The 18951-nt window shown below is 43.4% G+C and overlaps 1 protein-coding gene across 1 annotated transcript in view; it reads right to left on the bottom strand.

The window, feature by feature from the left end:
- The window catches only part of CPLX1 (complexin 1), a 125398-nt gene extending 117598 nt beyond the window's left edge, over positions 1 to 7800 (bottom strand). The window contains exons 1-2 of the mRNA XM_071581312.1: positions 7575 to 7800; positions 6631 to 6732 (exon numbers count right to left, since the gene is read on the bottom strand). Of these exons, the coding sequence (XP_071437413.1) occupies positions 6631 to 6661 (31 nt within the window). The 5' untranslated portion in view covers positions 6662 to 6732; positions 7575 to 7800. The remainder of the gene's footprint in view (positions 1 to 6630; positions 6733 to 7574) is intronic.
- Positions 7801 to 18951: the final 11151 nt, after the last annotated feature.

Below are 18951 nucleotides of genomic sequence, written 5' to 3'. Positions count from 1 at the left end.
TGGCAAGAAACCACCACTTTTCTCTGCTTCAATTATGAAAGGTAAAAAAGTCATAAAGATTCAGGAGTACAACAACAGCCATTAAAATCAAAAGTATGCAGAGCTTCCTTTGAAGTGGACAGAAAACTAAGGAGAAGCATCTTTTTTTTTTCTGCCATGAATGAATCCTAGACAAACTATTTAATATAGGTGAAATTTCCTTAATTCTCCCCCTCTGAGAGAGAAAGCTTTCAGCTCGCCCATCTCACTCCACTCCAAGCAGGCTTTCAGCAGGCAGATGCTCAGCAGGAGAAATCTTAGCCAGCTCTTCATGGCACACCTCTACAGTCAGCTGAAGTCTGCCCATTTCCTCCAGATATACTAAATAAGAAACTCCGTTCTCAGTGCCTGCTTGCAAGTAAGATAAACATAAGTAAGATCCCAGCAGACACAAGTGAGAGCATTTGTAGGATTCTAAGAGCAACAGGCCCAAAAGAGGCAGGCAAATGTAGAAGGGAGGTTTCTCAAGAAAGGCACAGAAAGAAAAGACCTGGCCCTTTTTTCACCTCCTGGTTTGGATCATCTGACAATCACTGTAGTTGTTTCATTTGTATCATTTAAACAGCAACAATTTACCTCCTTGGAAGAATCTTGCTTTTTGCTCTAAATGGGAATTCCTGAAGAACAAATTAAGCCCTACAGGTGCCATTGAAGGATCTGGCATCAAATAAAATAAAAAAGGGATCCAAGTCTGGTATATATTCATCAGCCTTGAACAGCATGTCTGTTTTGGTTTTGTGGAAGCACTGAGACACCTACATGTCATTTTCTTTTCTATCTTTGTCTTGGCAACAGACATCATGATTACCCTCAACTCAATCAAATTCTTGAAGAAAATCTCTTTGCCAGCACTATGCATTAGAAAAAGAGCCTATAGCATCATTGCTTGTGAAAAATGTATCCAAGAGATAGGCCACCTATCCCAGATTCTTCTATCCTGTCACTGGATCCCAGGAAGAAGAGATCAGCACCTCCTTCTCCTTCTAAAGAAGTTGTAGAGAGCAGTCAGATGACCTCTCAATCTCCTTTTCTCCAAAGAAAAAAAGCAGGTCCTTAGCCACTTCTCAGAGGACATTGCTTCCAGCCCTCTCACTTTATTGCCCTCATCTGGACACCTTCAACTACCTTAAAAACTCTTTTAATCTGTGGGACCCAGAATGCACACAATATGGGCAAACGTTAGCTGCAAATAAAGGTAGGTGGCCCCCTAAAATCTATCACATACTACAATGGGCTTGACACCTCCTGTCTCTTGTCATATTCTCCAGTCTTTGTGATTTGGATGTACCTGACAGCAAAATGAAAGACATCCTGCGATAAAGATTTCAAGGATCAGAAACAAAACAGACCCTAGAATTAAATATCAGCACTATTTGTTGCTACTACGGCTTGGAGTTCTGCATGACAGTTTCTGTCCTGCTCCAGAAGTTCATACATTTAACATAAACAATGGAGCACAGCCTAGTTGATACATGAGGTCCCAGAGTAGGACAGAGGCTCAGCAGAGAACTGGAAATGTGAGAAACAAGGGAGTGACTTGGAAAAGAAGAGAACAAAAATCACTGTGCTTATTTTGTAGTCTGTTCCACCTTTGACAGGTCTGTATTGCTGCTAACTGCAGTCAGTCTAGCAGACTCCAAGAAAAATTAAGGACTTAACCCCCACACCACCATTTGCCCACTAAAATGAGGCAAATGCAGAGCACAATATATAGAAGGAGTTTAACAACTGCTAAGTTGTTAAACACTGGCATGGTTTTCATTCAAGCTTATCTGGCATTCACATACACATATCTTCACTAATATACGCTTAGCACAAGGGCCGTTTTTTCAGAGTTTATGGACAGTGACTTAAATCCCATTACCTTCAAGAGGGTTTAAATCTCTGTCTACTTTCAAGAACTAGAGGACTCCTTCTGGACTGTGTTTTGTGGTGTACATAGCTGGGTCAGAGTTGCTGGTAAGGGACATGAAGCAGGCAGTGCCCCCCTGCTGACATATTCCAGATGGCAATCTGGTTGCATTTGACTTCTTCCTACAGTATCGTAAACCATATTAACTAAACCCAGTGTCCACTGATTCTTGACAGTTAAAGCAGTGAATGTCAAGTATCAGTTCTACCTCTAAACTGCCACCATTAAAACAGAAAATCATGCCTGCAGTATCTATCACAGTGAATAACTATCCAGAAAACCCAGAGGCATCCTTCTTCCTAGAGGGGCTTGAATTGTGCAATGAATACAAGGCTGCTGAAAGCATGAAGAAATACAGACAGTACCACTTATATGCATAACTGCATGTGAAATGAGTTACATGATTTATCTACAGTCAATATTTAAGGCAGGCATCCCAACCTTATCCCATCCAGTTCTTGCCATTTCTCCTATTAATGGCAATAAAAGTAGCACATTAAAAGGGCTCTGCGCATTATATAATACAGAGTAAGAGCTACTGTGTGTTCTGTTCATCTTCACAGCATTCTAGTCTGCAAAATGCTGATTTCTACAGTAAGAAATCTCTCTCTCTTCACACACATCATGATTCAAATTCCTGTAACAAATCCTCCTCACCTGCTATAGGCTTTCCTCTTTGTCATCTGAAAATGCCTCAGACACTTGGCCCTCAAGTCATCCAGTAACAGAATAATGCCCAACAGAGCTTCATGAAGTTCATGCTCTCCTGTTTCCGTCCAGTTTCCCTGTTTGTCTACAGAGCAAGTGATACAGTGTAGTACAACGTGGGAGTGAGGGTTCTTCACCTTTTGCTCTGACACACTTAAGAGGAAATAATCAATGCCCAGTGAAACAGCTAAACTCCTGTGAGGCCCATTTCAGGTCTTCCACTTCCAGCTTTTTCCTGGGAAGTCATACACATTGGTCATGATGACAGCAGTCCAGAGTCCTGACCTGCCTTGGTAAAGAGCACTTCTAACGTAATCACTCTAATTGTCTTCATGTGAACTGTCACCGGAACAGCAAAGCACCCATCAACCCGGCTATACATCTGTGTCAATGTCTGCTGAGGTGGCGGGGTCAGAGGAACAAAATACCACCTTGCTGTTACTTCTGTGGAAGAAGCAGCAGTTTTAAGCCCTTAGGTTTCCTCTTGCTGTTTTCTTCTTATCTTACACAGCTAATTATCATCATGACTTCTCTATGGCTTCTGTCACTGTCAGCCAATAAAGGGAATGACTCTCATATAGGCTGTGGAAAACTCTGAGAAGCACACAAAAAAAACCAAACAGAAAAACAACAACAACACCCCCTCCCTCCCCCCCCAAAACAAAAGCCAGAGTAGCAAATTGGCCAAATAAACTACTATTTTCTATTGCTTTTTCTGGAGCACTGTTCCCACTGCTAATGAAAGGGTCAAGGATTTTGCCATCAAGGGATCAGCAATTTGGAAATAAATTTCAAGCTGGTCAACTTCCAGGCATAAACTCTGATGCCCACACCAGCAGCAAAATACCAGTGCTGGTTGTATAGTAGAGGATGGTCTTCTACTTCTCAGAAACAGCAGGCTTTTGCAGACCTCCTTTAACAAGTCAAGGAAATGACACATTCTACTTCAGCAATACAATAAGATGTCAAACTGATTTCACAAAACCTAGATCCCCCACTGACACAGACTTTCAAATAAAATAACTCTACGTCACATAACTGCCTTGTCTTACTTGCTAACTTAGCTCACCTACCTTTCCAAATAATCTTGCTCCCTTCTTCCCCTCTGACTAGCAAAACTCCAAGAAAAAGCAAATCCAATCACCTGTGCCATTAGAGACAATGGTAACATCTTCAAATTTTGCTTCAAAGGCAATGGTAAAACTCCCACAGAAGTGTCCTGCTAAGGCTACTGTTACTGCTAATTCTTTAGTAAGGTGAGTGAGGAGGTAGGAGAACAATGATGTTTTCCTTTCAGTACTTCCTCTGATCATACCAGTATGACAAAACCTGGGCTCAAAGTCCTCACATGCTTCAGAGACCTGCATAGTCTTGTCCAGCAGGGTAAGGTCAAAAACACCCCACCTGCAAAGAGTTCTCAAATCCAGGCTCTTAGCTATCATAAGCTCTGTCTTAAGCCCTGTTTTGGTGCTGGACAGTGGGCAGAGAAAATTACATAATGGTTATGTTCAGTCAAGGACACTTAAGTGGCCCTTAGCCTTTGTGAGTTGTCACCAGCTGAGATAGTTGAAGGGTTAAACTACCATAGCTGTAAGTGCAGCTGCAAGGAGTATCTATAGCAAGTCTGACTCTATAAATTAGGGGGAACCTTACTGAGAAAATTGCAGTACTTTTTTTCTTTGTTCCAGGAGTGCCAGAAGAGTTTCTGAGAATGGGATAAGGACTTTTGCACCATTCAAAAAATCCTATCAGACATCCAAATGAATTCAGAGGTGTTCTGGGAAAAACTGCATCAAACTAAAATCAAAGAGCCATGAAATCCACACAAAGGCTTCCCTGAAAGTGAGCATAATAAAAAAGGTCACTAGTAGATCACATTATGCATCTTAGCCAAAGCACACCTGTCAAAAACTAGAGATTTGGTGCTTTGATCAATTTAAGCATTTCCTTTTGGATGTCAGAACTCACATACACAAAGGGTTCTGGCCCCATAATTAAGGAAACAAACTGTAATTTTAATTCTGTAACTTTCAGTGGCCAGGTTGCATGATTTGTGTCAGCTTAGGCTTTAACTCCAGTGAGAAATGAGTGTCCAAAACCACCTTTATTTTCCATATTATATTTGCACTGGGAGATCTTGTCTTTCCTTGTTGAAACTATTTCTAATTTAAAAGTAGAACTCTGCTTAATGAATTAGCATTTCCTGGATTTTACCACTCTGCAGAGACTTCTTTATTGAGTAAGTGGGCAAGTTCCAGACACACTAAGTCATCTGGCAGAAGAGTTGGTGCTCTGGGCAATATCTTGACAGACATCAGGAACTCAGACTTCACAAAAAGATGGTTTTTTAATTTGCCTTGACAGCAAGTCCTATTATCATAAAAGTACTGACCCTGGCACGCAACATTATATTAGAATGAATGTCTGCCCGGAGTGAATGCTGTTAAGCACAGGCAGACACTGCTTCCAACTCAGGTTAAGTCACTAAGCTGCAAAAAAAAGGTATGCATCTCAGCTGATATTGCTTTGCTGCAGCCCTCCTCCCCCTGCCTTTAACTGCAGTCTCTAAGCAGTTATTTCCCTTTAATGGATTCATGGATCTGCAGCCGCAGTGGCTGTATCTCCAGTTGGCAAGTAAACTTAGTCATTTCTGTGCAAGCAACCTTATTCATACTATAGTAAATAGTGCAAAACCTGCACATCTCAAAACTGTTTTCTTCTTCAAAGCAGGCACTGTAGAAACAACGAAACCTAACACTGCTACCACACAAACTATTGTCTTCTCACATAGATATCTTCATATATTGCTATTTCATCCAACTGAATTAGTTCCCTTCTTCTCCAGATTGATTTTCCTGTTCAAAACACCACAATTAAAACTTGGGTTGCTTTCTCTGTTCTTCACTGTGAGAATTTTGCTCCCCTGGTGAAGAACACGAAACACTTTCAAAGATGCAAACAATTTTTTCATGCCATGAGACAGAGTCCTGCAGTAAATACTGAAGTTGTATATGACATCAATATCACCATCATTACACATTCACCCAGTCCCATGACCCTACAGTGTCTTCAAAGGAAAAACAATGGAAAATGCACACACGAGACACAGTACAACAGGGAATGACTTCCTCTTAGGCCAACTATTCCAGTTCCCAATAACAGCCAGCATCATCTCAGTGACAGCATTGCTTAGACTAAACATTCAGGTCAAGCAGCCCAAAAGTGCAGCATAACTGGCAAATTAAAGGAACCCTATTTCCAAACACCTGTGTGTTATTTTCAATTTCCTCCCCCACCAACAAATCCCTATCTTTTCTATTTCCCGCCATTAGGTTAAAACGATTCATCACACATGGAAGCTAATATACTGAACCACACAGAATTTTAGCCTCAAAGCCAGGTAGGCTGTGTGGAGACACTTCTTTACTGTTTCCCTCCTTGCTGGGGCAGTGTTCTTATTAAAAGTAACTCTCAAAATACAAAAATTACTGCACTGGCCATTTTTTGTTCAAGATTTGGCTAATGTTCTGGTCAAAGATGAAAACAGGACCACAGACAAAATTGTATTCTTTCTCTGAGTTTTCTCTAGCTAAACCAGTCCACAGCCTTTATAATAACCTGCCTCAGTGCTATGGCATGAAGCAAATCAAGACCTACACACTGTACAGCAGGATATGCAGCCAGTTGGCAGGGTTCCAGATGAGGCATGACCCAGGCCCTGCATACCAAGTGTGGGGGGTCTCTTCTCTGACATGGGGCTTTGGTCTCTGCTTGTTGCTGCCCTCTCCTGCTCACTGTCTTCAAACACTTGGCTCTGGGATCATGAATCAGTAACAAGGCATGCTCTTCTAACTCTTCGAATAGCTTTTCCAGATACATACCCAACCATTATAGACCATGTCCTCTCCTGTCAGATGTAAAAAGGAAGGGTGAGAGGGATTCAAGGCCCCTCATATGCCAACCACACTTACCTCCTAGAGCTTGTTTCATAACAAAATCCATGATGAGGGCTTTGGGGTACTCCCGCCTTCACACCTCACATGCACAGAGACCAGGAGTCCTTGGAGGGCAGCCTGCAAAGAGGCACAATAAAAAGAGGAATAGTCTCTAGAAGAAAAGGCTGTTGCCTGGTCTTTCTCAGCTCTCTCCCCACAGCCTTTCTCCCCTTGTCTAAGAGCAGACAAGTTTCCAGCCTTCCATCCCTTCAGGCCCTGCTTTGTACAACAAGGTACTTGAGGAGCAAAGCTGCATGCTGGCAGGAGGTGGAAAGAGACACGGGAATGCCGTGGTTCCCCCAAACAGGGTAAGTGGCCAGGAGCAAAGCATGGAGTACTGCGGTGCCTCTCCCGGCTTGTCTACTCCAGACGGGCAGGAAGGGGTTAAACCTTTTAACTTTCTTGTTTCCCCGCCTGCCTCTCGCCCTCTCGGTTTTCGGAGGGCTTGCTCCGGAGTCGCAGTTCCGCCCGGGTACCGCCGAGGGGGCATTTGAAGGTGAAGCGCGCTGCAAGTGCCCGGGAGGACAAGCGGAGAATGCTCAGAGGTCTGGGTGCGGATGTTGCCCGGGTGGCGGAATGGAAAGCTCAGATGCGGGGCAGAGCCGCCCACCCGAATCCCTCGGAGAGCCCCCAAGAGCAATGCCAGTAAGGGCTCCACCTCCGTAGGATCAGCCGGGACGGCTCAAGGTGGAGACCGGCCGGCCCCAGATGCAGCACAGCAGCCCCGCCGCGCAGGCTGCCACCTCCCACTGCTGATCCCGGCCGCGGCCACCCCACGCCTGGCTCCGGTACCGGCTCACAGGCGTGCCACCACCTGGAGGGGCGAGGGCTCTCCCTGTCCCTGTGTGCCCACACCCCGCCTCTCCTCTCTGCCCTTCCCGGCACTGCACGGCACGGCCCGCCCGGCCCGGCGCCGATACCTCGCTCGGCGACGGGCGCTGTGCTGAGCCGGGCCGGGCCGGCGGCAGGTGGCTGCGGCAGGTGGCGGCTGCTGCGGCTCGTCTCCTCTCCTGGAGGCTCCGGCCGGCGCCCGTGTGCCTCAGGGCTGCGGGGAAGTTGCGGGTGCAGTGACAGGGACAGGGAATGACTCCAGAGCTTCTCCCTACTTTTCCCCCGCGCCCCTCTTTTTATCACAGCATTTCCGGACCATCCCACCGACACGGTCCCTCCTTCCTCCTCCCCTCGTTGCGGGAGCTGGACTCTCTCCCTCCCCCTGCCCCCGGCTCCCCCGCCCCTTCCCTGCATCGCCTTCGCCCCTCGGTGCTCGCAGCGCCGGGGGCTCCCAGCGCTCCCCGAGCCCCTCGGAGGGATGCGTGTATTTGCATGTATGTCCCCCACCCCACCCCCGACTATCTGCAGCAGCCAGGTGTCCTTGTGCTTTGCCCTGGGGGAAGAATGGGAGGTGTCAACCCATTGTTGCATTTTGCAGTTGCTTCTTTGCATCTCCTCGGGAGTCAGTGTGTGTGCCAGGGGAAATCTCTGCAAACACGGCTTCCTGAAAAAGGGGGAGGGTGTGGGAGAGCGTTCTGCGTCTTCTGCTCTGAGTCCTTCACGAAGATCCCCTCTCATTCTCGAGGTCCTGTAAGGAGTTGAAAAGACAAGGAAGAAGATAGGGAGGGAGAAGACCCTCCTCCTCCCTCCTGGTCCGTCTCGGATTTACTGTGGCCGAAGAATCGCCGGCTCTTCGTCCCTGTGCTTTCGCTAACCACATGGGGGGGAGGAGGGGGGGGGGAAGGCGGGTGAGGAGGGGCGAAGAGGAAAGGGCAGAAGAGGTGTCGCCTCCCCGCGATTGTCAGTTGAAGGACACGAGTGCAGCGATCTGTTGTCCAGCCCGTATTCGGGACGGCATCTGAAGGTGAGGAAGGAGTTGCGTGCGGTGCTAGAGCTACGTGGCACAGCAGAGCAATCCCCTCTCACGGCACCAGCACCCACCTTTAGGGATTACCGACAGGCAGCTTGGAGCTGGATAGGGAGGGGACGAGTTCTCCTGCCGATCCGCCCTTCTGTGTCGACAGCAGGAAAGGTGGGACAACAACCCCCAAAGTAACGTATATGGGCCTAAAAGGAGGGAGGGGACTAGGGCGAAGTGCTGCTGGTTGTAATGGGAGCCCGGGGATGAAGGAGCAGCCGCATCGGCGTCCTGCAGAGGCGCTGGAACGGCCCATGGACGACGTCCTCTGAAGGTCAGTGAGGACGCCGGGGCCGCATCTGTCACCCCTAGGAAAGGCGTGCAGATCCAGCAGGTATGACAGAAATCCCTGCCGGCGCAGCGGTGCCGGCCACCGAGGCTCCGCACTCTGCAAAGCTCTCGAATGCCATCTGCAAATGAGGGAGTGCATGCGTCTACTTCCAGGACAGTGTCTACCCACCTGGGTCTGCCTCGGTGTCCCATGCCTGTCAGTGTTTAAGAGGCATTTGGACAATGCCCTTTACAGCATGCTTTAATTTTCAATCATCCTAAAGTGGTCAGGCAGTTGGACTAGATTATCATTTTAGGTTCCTTCCACTGAACTGTTCTGGTCAATTCTGTGAGCTCTGAGAACACCACTTTCACAACAGACATTAGTGTGAGTCTAGGAAACTCACCTGGGTAGGCACGTGCTGCAATTTTACTAATGAGTTGCAGAAAGGAAAAATTAATACCAATGCCCTCAATCACAAGGATTAAAGAAGTGTGGGCTAACTGTTAGAACACTCTAAAATCAGCTTTCTTCTTCCTGCTTTGGGATTGCTGGATCATGCTACATCAAAGAACTCCTGTAGCAGCCAAGGGTCAGCATAATCAAGTGGGGATGCTGAGAAATGTCATCTTTCCTGTTCATAGGCTCCTTAGAAGTTTTACAATGTCAAATATCGTCCTTTGTAAGCAGAGACTAGTGATGTCATCCACAGGGGCTTTCAGAATGCAGGAAAACAATAGGCACATCAAGAAGTCCCTGAGAGGTCCTTGAGCTTCTGGTTGACCTTTTTAGAGCCACTGATCTGCGTCCAAAGCCAGCTGACTCTTCAAAGTTCAGGTACCCGTCATTCTCTTCCCAGACTCTTTCCACTGTTTCCAGATTATAGAGCTGCCACAGAAAATCATGACCCATGAGACAGTGAAACATAACTCTTAACATCAAATACTTCATAGCTCCCTGTTCTTCCAGAAAACAAGCCATAGGCTCATCAAACCACAAACTCCACTGAGATACTCCTACTCCCAACTTCAGCATCTTTTTCCTACCCCAAGCACCAGCTTCCAAATAAAAACCCACAGGTGGAAACCCTAGCACTTGTAAGCCTGATTTTGGTGCCTCCTATCCAGGTGATACCCTGACTTCTTAGGGAAGTTCCTACCAGTGCACTCCTCACCACATGAAGTTCAGGCACAGAGGCAAGAAAGGACGCAGACAAGAAGAGATTAGATCTATAGATCTGTGTCTAATCGTGGTCTCAGAAAGGCTTCTGGAGAAGGTTTTTACCTTGGAGACACAACCTTTCCTCAATTTGTGGAGAAATGCAGCTGGACAGATGGATTCATGGGGATTTGTTACATGATTTACCTGGAATACACGATGTCTGCTACAGTAGAAATAACAGCTTGCCCAGCCATGGTAACGATATTAGTAATGCCATATACATCTTCTTTCTGATGGCATACAACAATATATGAGGTCCATAATAGTTTATGACTATGAATCTGACAGTGATACAATTTAATAACATTTACTGGACAGCAACAAATCTCAGAAATAGCAATGTTTTCTCAGCAAGATGAAGGATGGAGACTGGTACCTATTCAGAGATCCTAGCACAGCACCATGGACAGAGGACTGTCGCACACACGCACTCTGCAAAACTGCCCAAAATACCAAAGCGAGTTCTAATTCTGATTTGTACTATGTAGCTGAAATATGCCTGATCCTGAGTGTGGGAACAGGCTTGTTCTTCATTTACAGAACCAGGAAAGTAGGAATCCACTCTGTGACCTCACTTGTTGCAGATGAACAGTACAGAAAACTCAGAGCAAAGATCTCCGTGGAGCTTTGTTCATGGAACTCAGGCTCCCTTCTTGCCCACCAAATGGGAATCTGTGTTTAGTGATGTCTTTGTAAGAAGGTGAAATAAGCCAATAATTGGTGACGTTTTCCACAGAGAAATTACTATCAGGGTCACTAGAAAGAAGGAGAGGGAAAAAAAGTCAGGAAGTTTAATTTCAACATTTTTAAATGCAATGTTTGTTATTCAATTCCATATGGTGTTTGACTGCTAAACTCAAATCAATGCCATCATAAAACTGATACTAATAAGAAAGCTCACAAACCAAGTGTGAAGGTTATAGAAAACAGTTAAACAGCTGCCCAAAATAAACACACTTTGCCTCTTTTTCCTCTCCCTCTCCCTCCCCCCCGCCTTATTGGTTCTCACTGTTGTAACTGCAGCACTGTTCAGTGCACCGCAGGTGAGACCTGCACAGCAGCAAGATTAGCTTTGTATCAATACAGTTACTGAGACAGAGGACTCAGGTACTTGCTAAGGGTCGTTTGTGTACAGCAGTTACAATCCCTTCAGTGGTTTAGTTCACTGAACTCAAATCTACTGTATGTTTCTTCTTGCTGTCAATTCTTCAGCTGTTAATTCTGACTGTCAAAACATTTCAGAATTCATTCATTTTTGTCTCTTCAAAAGTGTTGCTTTTTTCTTGCCATTTCAAACTTATATCAGACTTTAGGTAAGATCTTTTTTTTCCACCAAAATAGAAAAAAAACCCATAATATTCTTTTTAAGAAGTGGATTTTTCCATTAACACAAAACAGTGAAAGAACTTTTCAGCTATTTCTGCTAGCTCTGAAGCAAAGGTCCCATGAGATTTCTTGAAGATGACCTTTCTAGGTGAGCATTTGCTGCAGCTATCACAAGACAAAATTTTAGCTGCCTGTCCTTAAAAAAAGTGAAACAAACATGTATTGATTGCTGTGTCTCTGTGACATGCAAACACATGAAGGCAAATTATGGGATTTTTTTCTTTATGAAGACAGGTGTACCAACCTAGTTTATGACTAAGACCATTGCTAGGTTGCCATTTACAATTTCTAGTTCCTAAGCTGATATTTTCTTGTTTGTACTCTTCCTATTCTACTCCCCTTGTCCCTATAGCTCTGTTCTTTTCTCTGTTTCCTGTTCTCTGAGCAAACACTTGCCATACCAGTCAGGTTAAGAGACCCATCTCAATAGGGCTCTTATTCCTATGGACAGGCATGATGTAGTAAATATTCTCTGGCCTTATCTCCAGGGTTTGCTGCTTTGCATTGTAAGGCTTCTCTGGAAGACAGAAGTTGTCCATAAAGCTGAGAATCGTCTTTATCACTGCAGTAATTAAATAATGTTGTCTCTATCAAAGCATATTAAGTTGATGTTGTGAGATTATTATTTCAAATATTTTGGCAGGAATTTTTCCATCAGTGAATAATTGTATTGATGCTATTGAAAAAATTCTGCTTTGATATGGCAAAAGTGCTGCACTTTGTCAATGACCAAATCATTTTGTCTTGACTCTTTGCTTCTAGCAATACATGTCTGTATGAAAACTAAACACATAATCAAAGTAGAATATCTCTTTTTTTTTCAGAATTTTTGTATCATAGAGAGGAGGAAAGAGACCAAACCTTTCATCTTTGTTGCAGTTTAGAGTGAAAGCAAGATTCAAAACATCAAATATACTTCAGAAGAGAATTTCTGTTTTCCCGAGTAGTTCTGTGCCTCACCTTCTTTTATTACTCTGCTTCTTGGGAAAGAAAATTAACAAAGGGTAACAATATACTCAGCTGAGATGTAGCTTGGTATCAGATATGTGGCCTGGTGTTCTTTCACTGTGTAAAAAGAATAGTCCCAAGTTCTGAACTTGGCTTGGTAAAGACTCACATTAGTAGGTGAATTAGTATGTGAATTTCCCAGCCATAACAACAAACTTAATTGTTTAATATTTTAATGTTTTCATTAAGCATGAAATGAATTTGTGCATATCTTTACATGGTTCAGATACTTACAGGGTGATTACTCTAAGGTGTGATGTGTGATGCTGGCAAATGAAGCTGTGACAATACTGTGCTCTTTACACTTGGATGTCTCTGAAGAGACTATAAAAGTTAGATGCAATCTAACAGCTCAGGAATCTTCACACCTTCCTATTTCAGTCTTGAACTTGGTCTCCATTGCCTCACTTTGATGAGAAACGTAAGCATGTGATGAAATAATTTTCTTGGTAGAATGTATTTGCTGAATCATATGAGGGAAATAGCAGTACCTGAAAATAATAAATCTGTGTAATCCACAGAAAGCAGATATTTATGTCACTTTAGAATGTGGTTTTGTTGTCTGGGTGTTTTTTAAACCTCGGTGAAACTGTAAAAAATAATTTTTACTGTCACATAAATAAATTCAAGTATCCAGCCAACTTGCTCCCTGCCTTTACTGGCATAGTATTTCTTCCCCTGATCCATTCAGTGTCACTCAACCAACAGTTCTGCAGAGCTGTGCAGGAAAAGTTGTATGCAGATGGCAATGTTGAAAATTCTATCCCTTTGGGTTGCACAACCAAATACAAGATTCATTATACAGTGAGGAAACCCGTATACGAGGGCATCCATGGCCTTATCCATTACACTGTTCCTTCATCAGCTTCTCACCATGAGGCTCCAAGGACATTCACTACCATCCATCTTCCTGCTTCATTCATCCTTGTATTGCCAGTTGATCATATATGTCATAGTCCTTATAAGATTTTTTTTCCCTTATGGTATTGTCCTAGTTCAGCAGGAGGGACCAGCTAACCCTGTGTGGGGGTGATCAAAGCTGTGTATTCTACCCCCTCTATTCATTCCCCAAGGTCAATGGACCATTAGCAGCAGCTGCCCAGGGAGCCATTATCACCTTCACACCCAGCCTGAGGGGGCGGAGCTGCTAATGGGCCATCAACAGTTCAACACCCCCTGGCTCCCAGAGTTAATCACCCATTGTGTGAGTCCCCGCCCAGGGGGAGGGACTGGGTGCTCCCTGAGGGTACATAAGGGGTGGGTAAGAAGACCTCGGGAACTTCTCGTCGGATCCAGAGCAGCAGCAGGACCTCGACAGGAGGAGATCACCGCTCTCGCCCAGACCACAGCCCTCACCTGCACCAACAGGTTTTTCTTTTCCTTTTGCTCTGGACTTGGGGGAACCACAGGGGTCTCAGCACAAGGGCAAACAAACCTCCTTGGGTTTGTGCCCCAGGACACTGGGTTATACTGCTGGGGTTTGTGAGTTGAAAGCAATTTCCCTTGTGTGTCAGTGTTGTTATTGTAATATTATTATTAAATTTTAGCTCTGACTTATAATCTCTCTCGTGGTGAGTTCATTTCCCCTGCTGGTTCGCCTTTAAACCAGCACAGGTATCTTTTTTAAGACTTCCTTTTTCAACAATTGGTGCAGCTTTCTGGCAATACTACCTTTGCATTTCATCTTTCTTGCTGCAAATACACATTTGTGTGCAAATGGAGCTAGAAAGTTGCATCTATTATTGATTCATCTCTTGCCAATGTGTTTTTTACACATCTATTAAACCTATAATATGATCCCACTGCCTTCTTGGGCTGTGGCAACTACTTAGACATTCATTCTGACTTTGTAACTTTTATGACTAGAATTGATAAAAAAAAAAAGAGCTAAACTTTTTTGTCTTTCAAGTTTCCACATCCTCCCCATGCCCAGTTCATGCAATTGAATCTCATAATAAAATGGGGAAAAGTTAACTATGCTATACAATATTAATGGAATACTTCCGCTGTTATCCTATTAAACATTCACAAATGGGTGGTTGACACTGGCCAGCAGAAATGAGAGTACAGTAGCCATAATTAAGTTCTGATGTCTAAATATGGTGAGTGTTAGACAGGAATGCCAAAAAACAGATTCCAATTTAAGCTGAAGCACTTGAGAGTTAAACTTAATAGACTGAAATAGCTGGACTTAAACAAACACTTCCATTAGTGCATGTGTGTCGGTGCTTCGCTGAATCCAAATTAGCTCCTCTAGGCCTGAATATCTCAAGTGATGAGATTTTGTGAATACAAGATATGGGATTTGTAAACATGATCTGTAAATTTAGTTCTTACACAGGGCCTTCCTGTATGATTAGTCTTTGATAGAAATTAGTAGCAAAGTAAATGAGAAAATGCACAGTGTACAATGAATCTTTGGAAGATACAGACATAAAGAGGAAAATGTCCTGTGTTGAGAGTCAGAGAATTTTGTGATTCAATTGAATGCTTAATCATTAATGTTCCTGAATCTCTATGAAATACAGGCATTGTTCCATATGCTTGCCTGCCTTTTAATTTCACATTGCTTCCCCCTAATTAGTTACTTGCCATTTCTCATCTAATCCTTTTTGTAAAATTTAATTTTCAAATGATAGCATTTATCAAACACATAATACCAGCTGATGCACATCAAACAAAGCAGATCATTATGCTTGCAATTAAAAATTAATGCCTCTGTCCAAGCTTCCTCTGCTATGTCAGTTACAGTTTAGCAGAGTGAGGTCATTTACTGGTGTTCAGAATCTGTCCAGCATTAGAGGCAGCGCTGGGGGAGCTGAGTACTAAAAGCTTGGTTGATTTTCCATCATGTCCATAGAGGACTGAGAAATGTGTGTTAAAAGCCAGCTTAAACAACCACACAGAAAGCTTTGTTGTCCTATTCTATTTGTGTAATTTCTCAGGTTTCCAAGCTTCCTGGGGATGGTGGCAAATTCCCTGCTGGGGCTTCCTCTACAAATCATTGTTTCTTTCACTCCGACTCATTCTCTACCACAATTATACTTTGGACTAAACTCCTTCTTCACAGAGTTCCCTGCTCCAGGGCTACAGTAGAATACTAAAAATCATTTAAATAATGGCTTAGTTCTCAGTGGTTAAGCACACAGGAGTGTGAGAGAATCAAAGTTATTTAATGTGGAAATAGAACATAAGCAACTCAATTTGATATTGTCTGTCCACTTCATGACTTTGTAATCAATCAGCAAGATTCATTCTCATGTCATACGGGAGAGGAAGTCTCAAATTATGAGTTTTGATTAAATTTCATGGAAATTGTTCATTTATTAGAAGACAAATTTTACTAGGTCTTTATGAAGGAATAAGTGTAGTAAGAATCCCTACTATGAGATAAAGAATCTACTCAGGGGAGATTTCAGGAAATTGACATTATGCTGAATTGGTGGTGTGTTTGTGTTTTTCCCCTTGAGTTTCAACTAGTGAGACTCAACTGAATTAATCTTCTCAGTACTCCACTTTTCACTTGGAGCTACTTCTGTCACAAAATTACTTTGTAAGCTAACTTTAAATTAATGTACACATATGAATACGATATTTGCCTTCTGCTCCATGCCATATGAGACTGCACTGTCACTAGAATATTAAATAAAAACTAGAAATTGAACTTTGACAGGCCATAAAAGTCTGTTGCCTGTTATGTGCATGGATTTCAAATTGCCCTACTCTTGTATTGAAAATTCCTTGGACATGTATTTCTTTCACTGTTCACAAGATCTTCCCATGAAGACAACCTTGTATCATGGAGAGAAAAGGTAAGAAAAACAAGAAAGGCATCAGTTTGCTGCAGGAGCAGAACACAAGTGTCTGGAAATTAGAGTGAACTCTTACACCTAATATGAACTAGCAAGTCCAGTATTAACGACACTGCATGATACCACCAATACACATATCTGAAGTTCATCAACAAAGTCAAATGGAAGAAGTGTTGAGATAGCTGCTAAAGGAGGGCATGGAAGGAAGTTTCACCCATGTTGTAGTTTGGGATTATTATGTAAATTCTCTCCCCTGCCACTTAACTGCCCAGGCCAGCGGTTAACAAAAGAAGCAGTTAACTGTTGATCGCTGGGGTGGGGGCAGGTTTGTCTCTTTTGGGTTTTTTTGGATATTCCCCTCAGTCTTGGCTCGGCGGAACGGGGGAGTGGGGGCTCCAAGGAGGCAGCTGCCCTGCTGGTTACTGCTGGGGTTTTCCTGGCTGTCTCGCTTCTGCCTACCCCGGACTACTTTTCGTGCCGCGTTGCTGCTGCTGCTGCCTTGGATTTGCTGCTGGTTGCTCGTACCTTTCTGCTTCTTGGACGGGGAACACAGGGGGAAGAGACTGAGTCCATCTGAAAGCCCACTGCTCGTCTGTCTCGCTGGAGAGGGACTGAAACTCACTCTGCAGCCAGCCGGGCTGTGACATGGACACTTGAGTATAACCTTTCCTCCTGGAGGAAAGCCTGCTGGGTTTTGTTGTTGTTTTGTTTTTTTTGTTGTTTTTTTCCCTCTCTTGTGGTGTTGGGGAAGTGGGTTGCACTAGTCTGTTTACATATATATATATATATAGCAGTTATCCTTCTTGTATTAAAATTCCTTTTCTTAAATTTGATAAAGAGTGGTGTGATTATCGTGGAGGAGGCCCCTCCCCTGCTTGTGGGTAAAAACATTTTGGTTTTTTCCCCTCAAACCGAGACAACCCATGAGAAGAACAGTAGTGTATGCAGAGGAAAATCTAACCTAACTCACCTTAGTGATGGAGGCAGGAACAATAGCAAAGCCAGGTCTCCAAGCACACGACCAGGTTTCTCTGGAAGTGTGCCTTCAATTTCAAATAAAAAGTGTGACTTTTAATGTCCTAGCTCTAAACAAGATGTCAGTCCCATGTGATCCTCCCAAGAGTTTTTTTATATGGGGGTAATACCAAGCAACTGATCCTGCATGGATAAAGTCTTCTTCATGAACTGAAACCTCAAGGAACAAGTGGGCTTCAACCACTCACACAAGGCCATACCAGAGCCAGATACTGGATTTTTGTTTGAATTCTTGCCTAGACTGAATCGTATTCATTCACTGACTAGCACAACTGATGTGACTAGACATCTCTCCTGTCAACTCAGAAATATGTGGATATCCAGGGAAGCGCAATTGTCCTTAAAGAACTAATCAGACTTCCAGGGACTGCAGAATAGGATGCTAAGAGAGTCAATTATTTCCTAAAGTGGAGATGGGTGAGCTGGAGGTGGGGTTAATTTGCAGTTCAGAACTAGTTCTTTCTCATATAGCTTCATCTTTACAAAAGCTCAGATTTTTTCTAGTCAAAAGAACAAAATTTTTTTTTCTGTGATATCAATGTCTAATAAAAGGAGGAGGTTGGAAAATTTACAGATAGGTAGGTATATTCTCTTTACCTTGCTGGGCTTTTGCTTGTTTCTTCAGGCCATAGAGCAAGCTATACACATCCCAATGACAATATTCTTCAGGAGAAGAAAGGTTTTGAGTGCTTTCATAGAGAATGACCCTTCTGTGATGATGAATACTTGTATATAGGATATATAGGTATACAGGATAAATTCTTTTGATCATTGTCTGTCAAATTACTGCTACATTGCCAATGTTATCACATCAGGCAACCTAACTCCTGAGACCTGACTTAATAGCACTTCCTGAAGACTGCAAGCCCTCTGACCTGAGATTCTGGCAGTACCCTCTAATTTTTGGAGGTAAAAAAGGTTGAGGTTCTGAAAAAATTACTTGCTTCAATGGGGAAGTACTAACTTTGAGTTTGTTCTGTGAAGATTTTTACAGAAAAACAGTTGGTCTGAAAGATGAACTAATAAAAATGTATGTATTTGTGCATGTGTTCCTGCATCCATGAAACAGCAGAATAAGTTTTATGTTAACAGGTTGTATTGATAGTGAAAGACATAAGGGACAACAATCAAATTGCTAAACCCTGGCAAACAGGTGGGTTTTGCATTGATCCCAGAAGATGAGTGCCCTTGTAAAGTCACAACCTGTCACTGACACTTTTCTTAACTGGAAGATGGCAACATAGTTATAGCACATCCTATGTTGACTTTTTCCTCCTGTCTCAACAAGAAAACAGACTGTGGTCTTAAAATGATCTAAAAATCAGAAAACAAGGACAATAGGCTTATTGTGTTTAATATTCATGGATGTTCAAGTAAGTGTCAATGTTATGAAAGGCCTACCCAAAAACCAATTAGTCCAATAACGCAGCAAGAAAAACCCAAGAGTCAGAATGGAGACTCAGGAGTGAGCGTCCCTGGTGCTCTGTATGATGCGTCACTGATCTCAGTCAGAGAAGCTGGGCACACTCATCTTGGTGCCAGTGACTGGATATGAAAGTGTAAGTGCTGAGTTTTAACCTACTTACAGGTTAAAATAGTCCCTCGCCATTCTACTATAAGGTCTTGCACTGAGTTTTGTTACATTTGTCTCCTAC

This window comes from Pithys albifrons, chromosome Z (assembly GCF_047495875.1).
Source record: "Pithys albifrons albifrons isolate INPA30051 chromosome Z, PitAlb_v1, whole genome shotgun sequence".
Classification (NCBI taxonomy): domain Eukaryota; kingdom Metazoa; phylum Chordata; class Aves; order Passeriformes; family Thamnophilidae; genus Pithys; species Pithys albifrons.
This window is presented reverse-complemented; position numbering and strand designations above follow the sequence as displayed.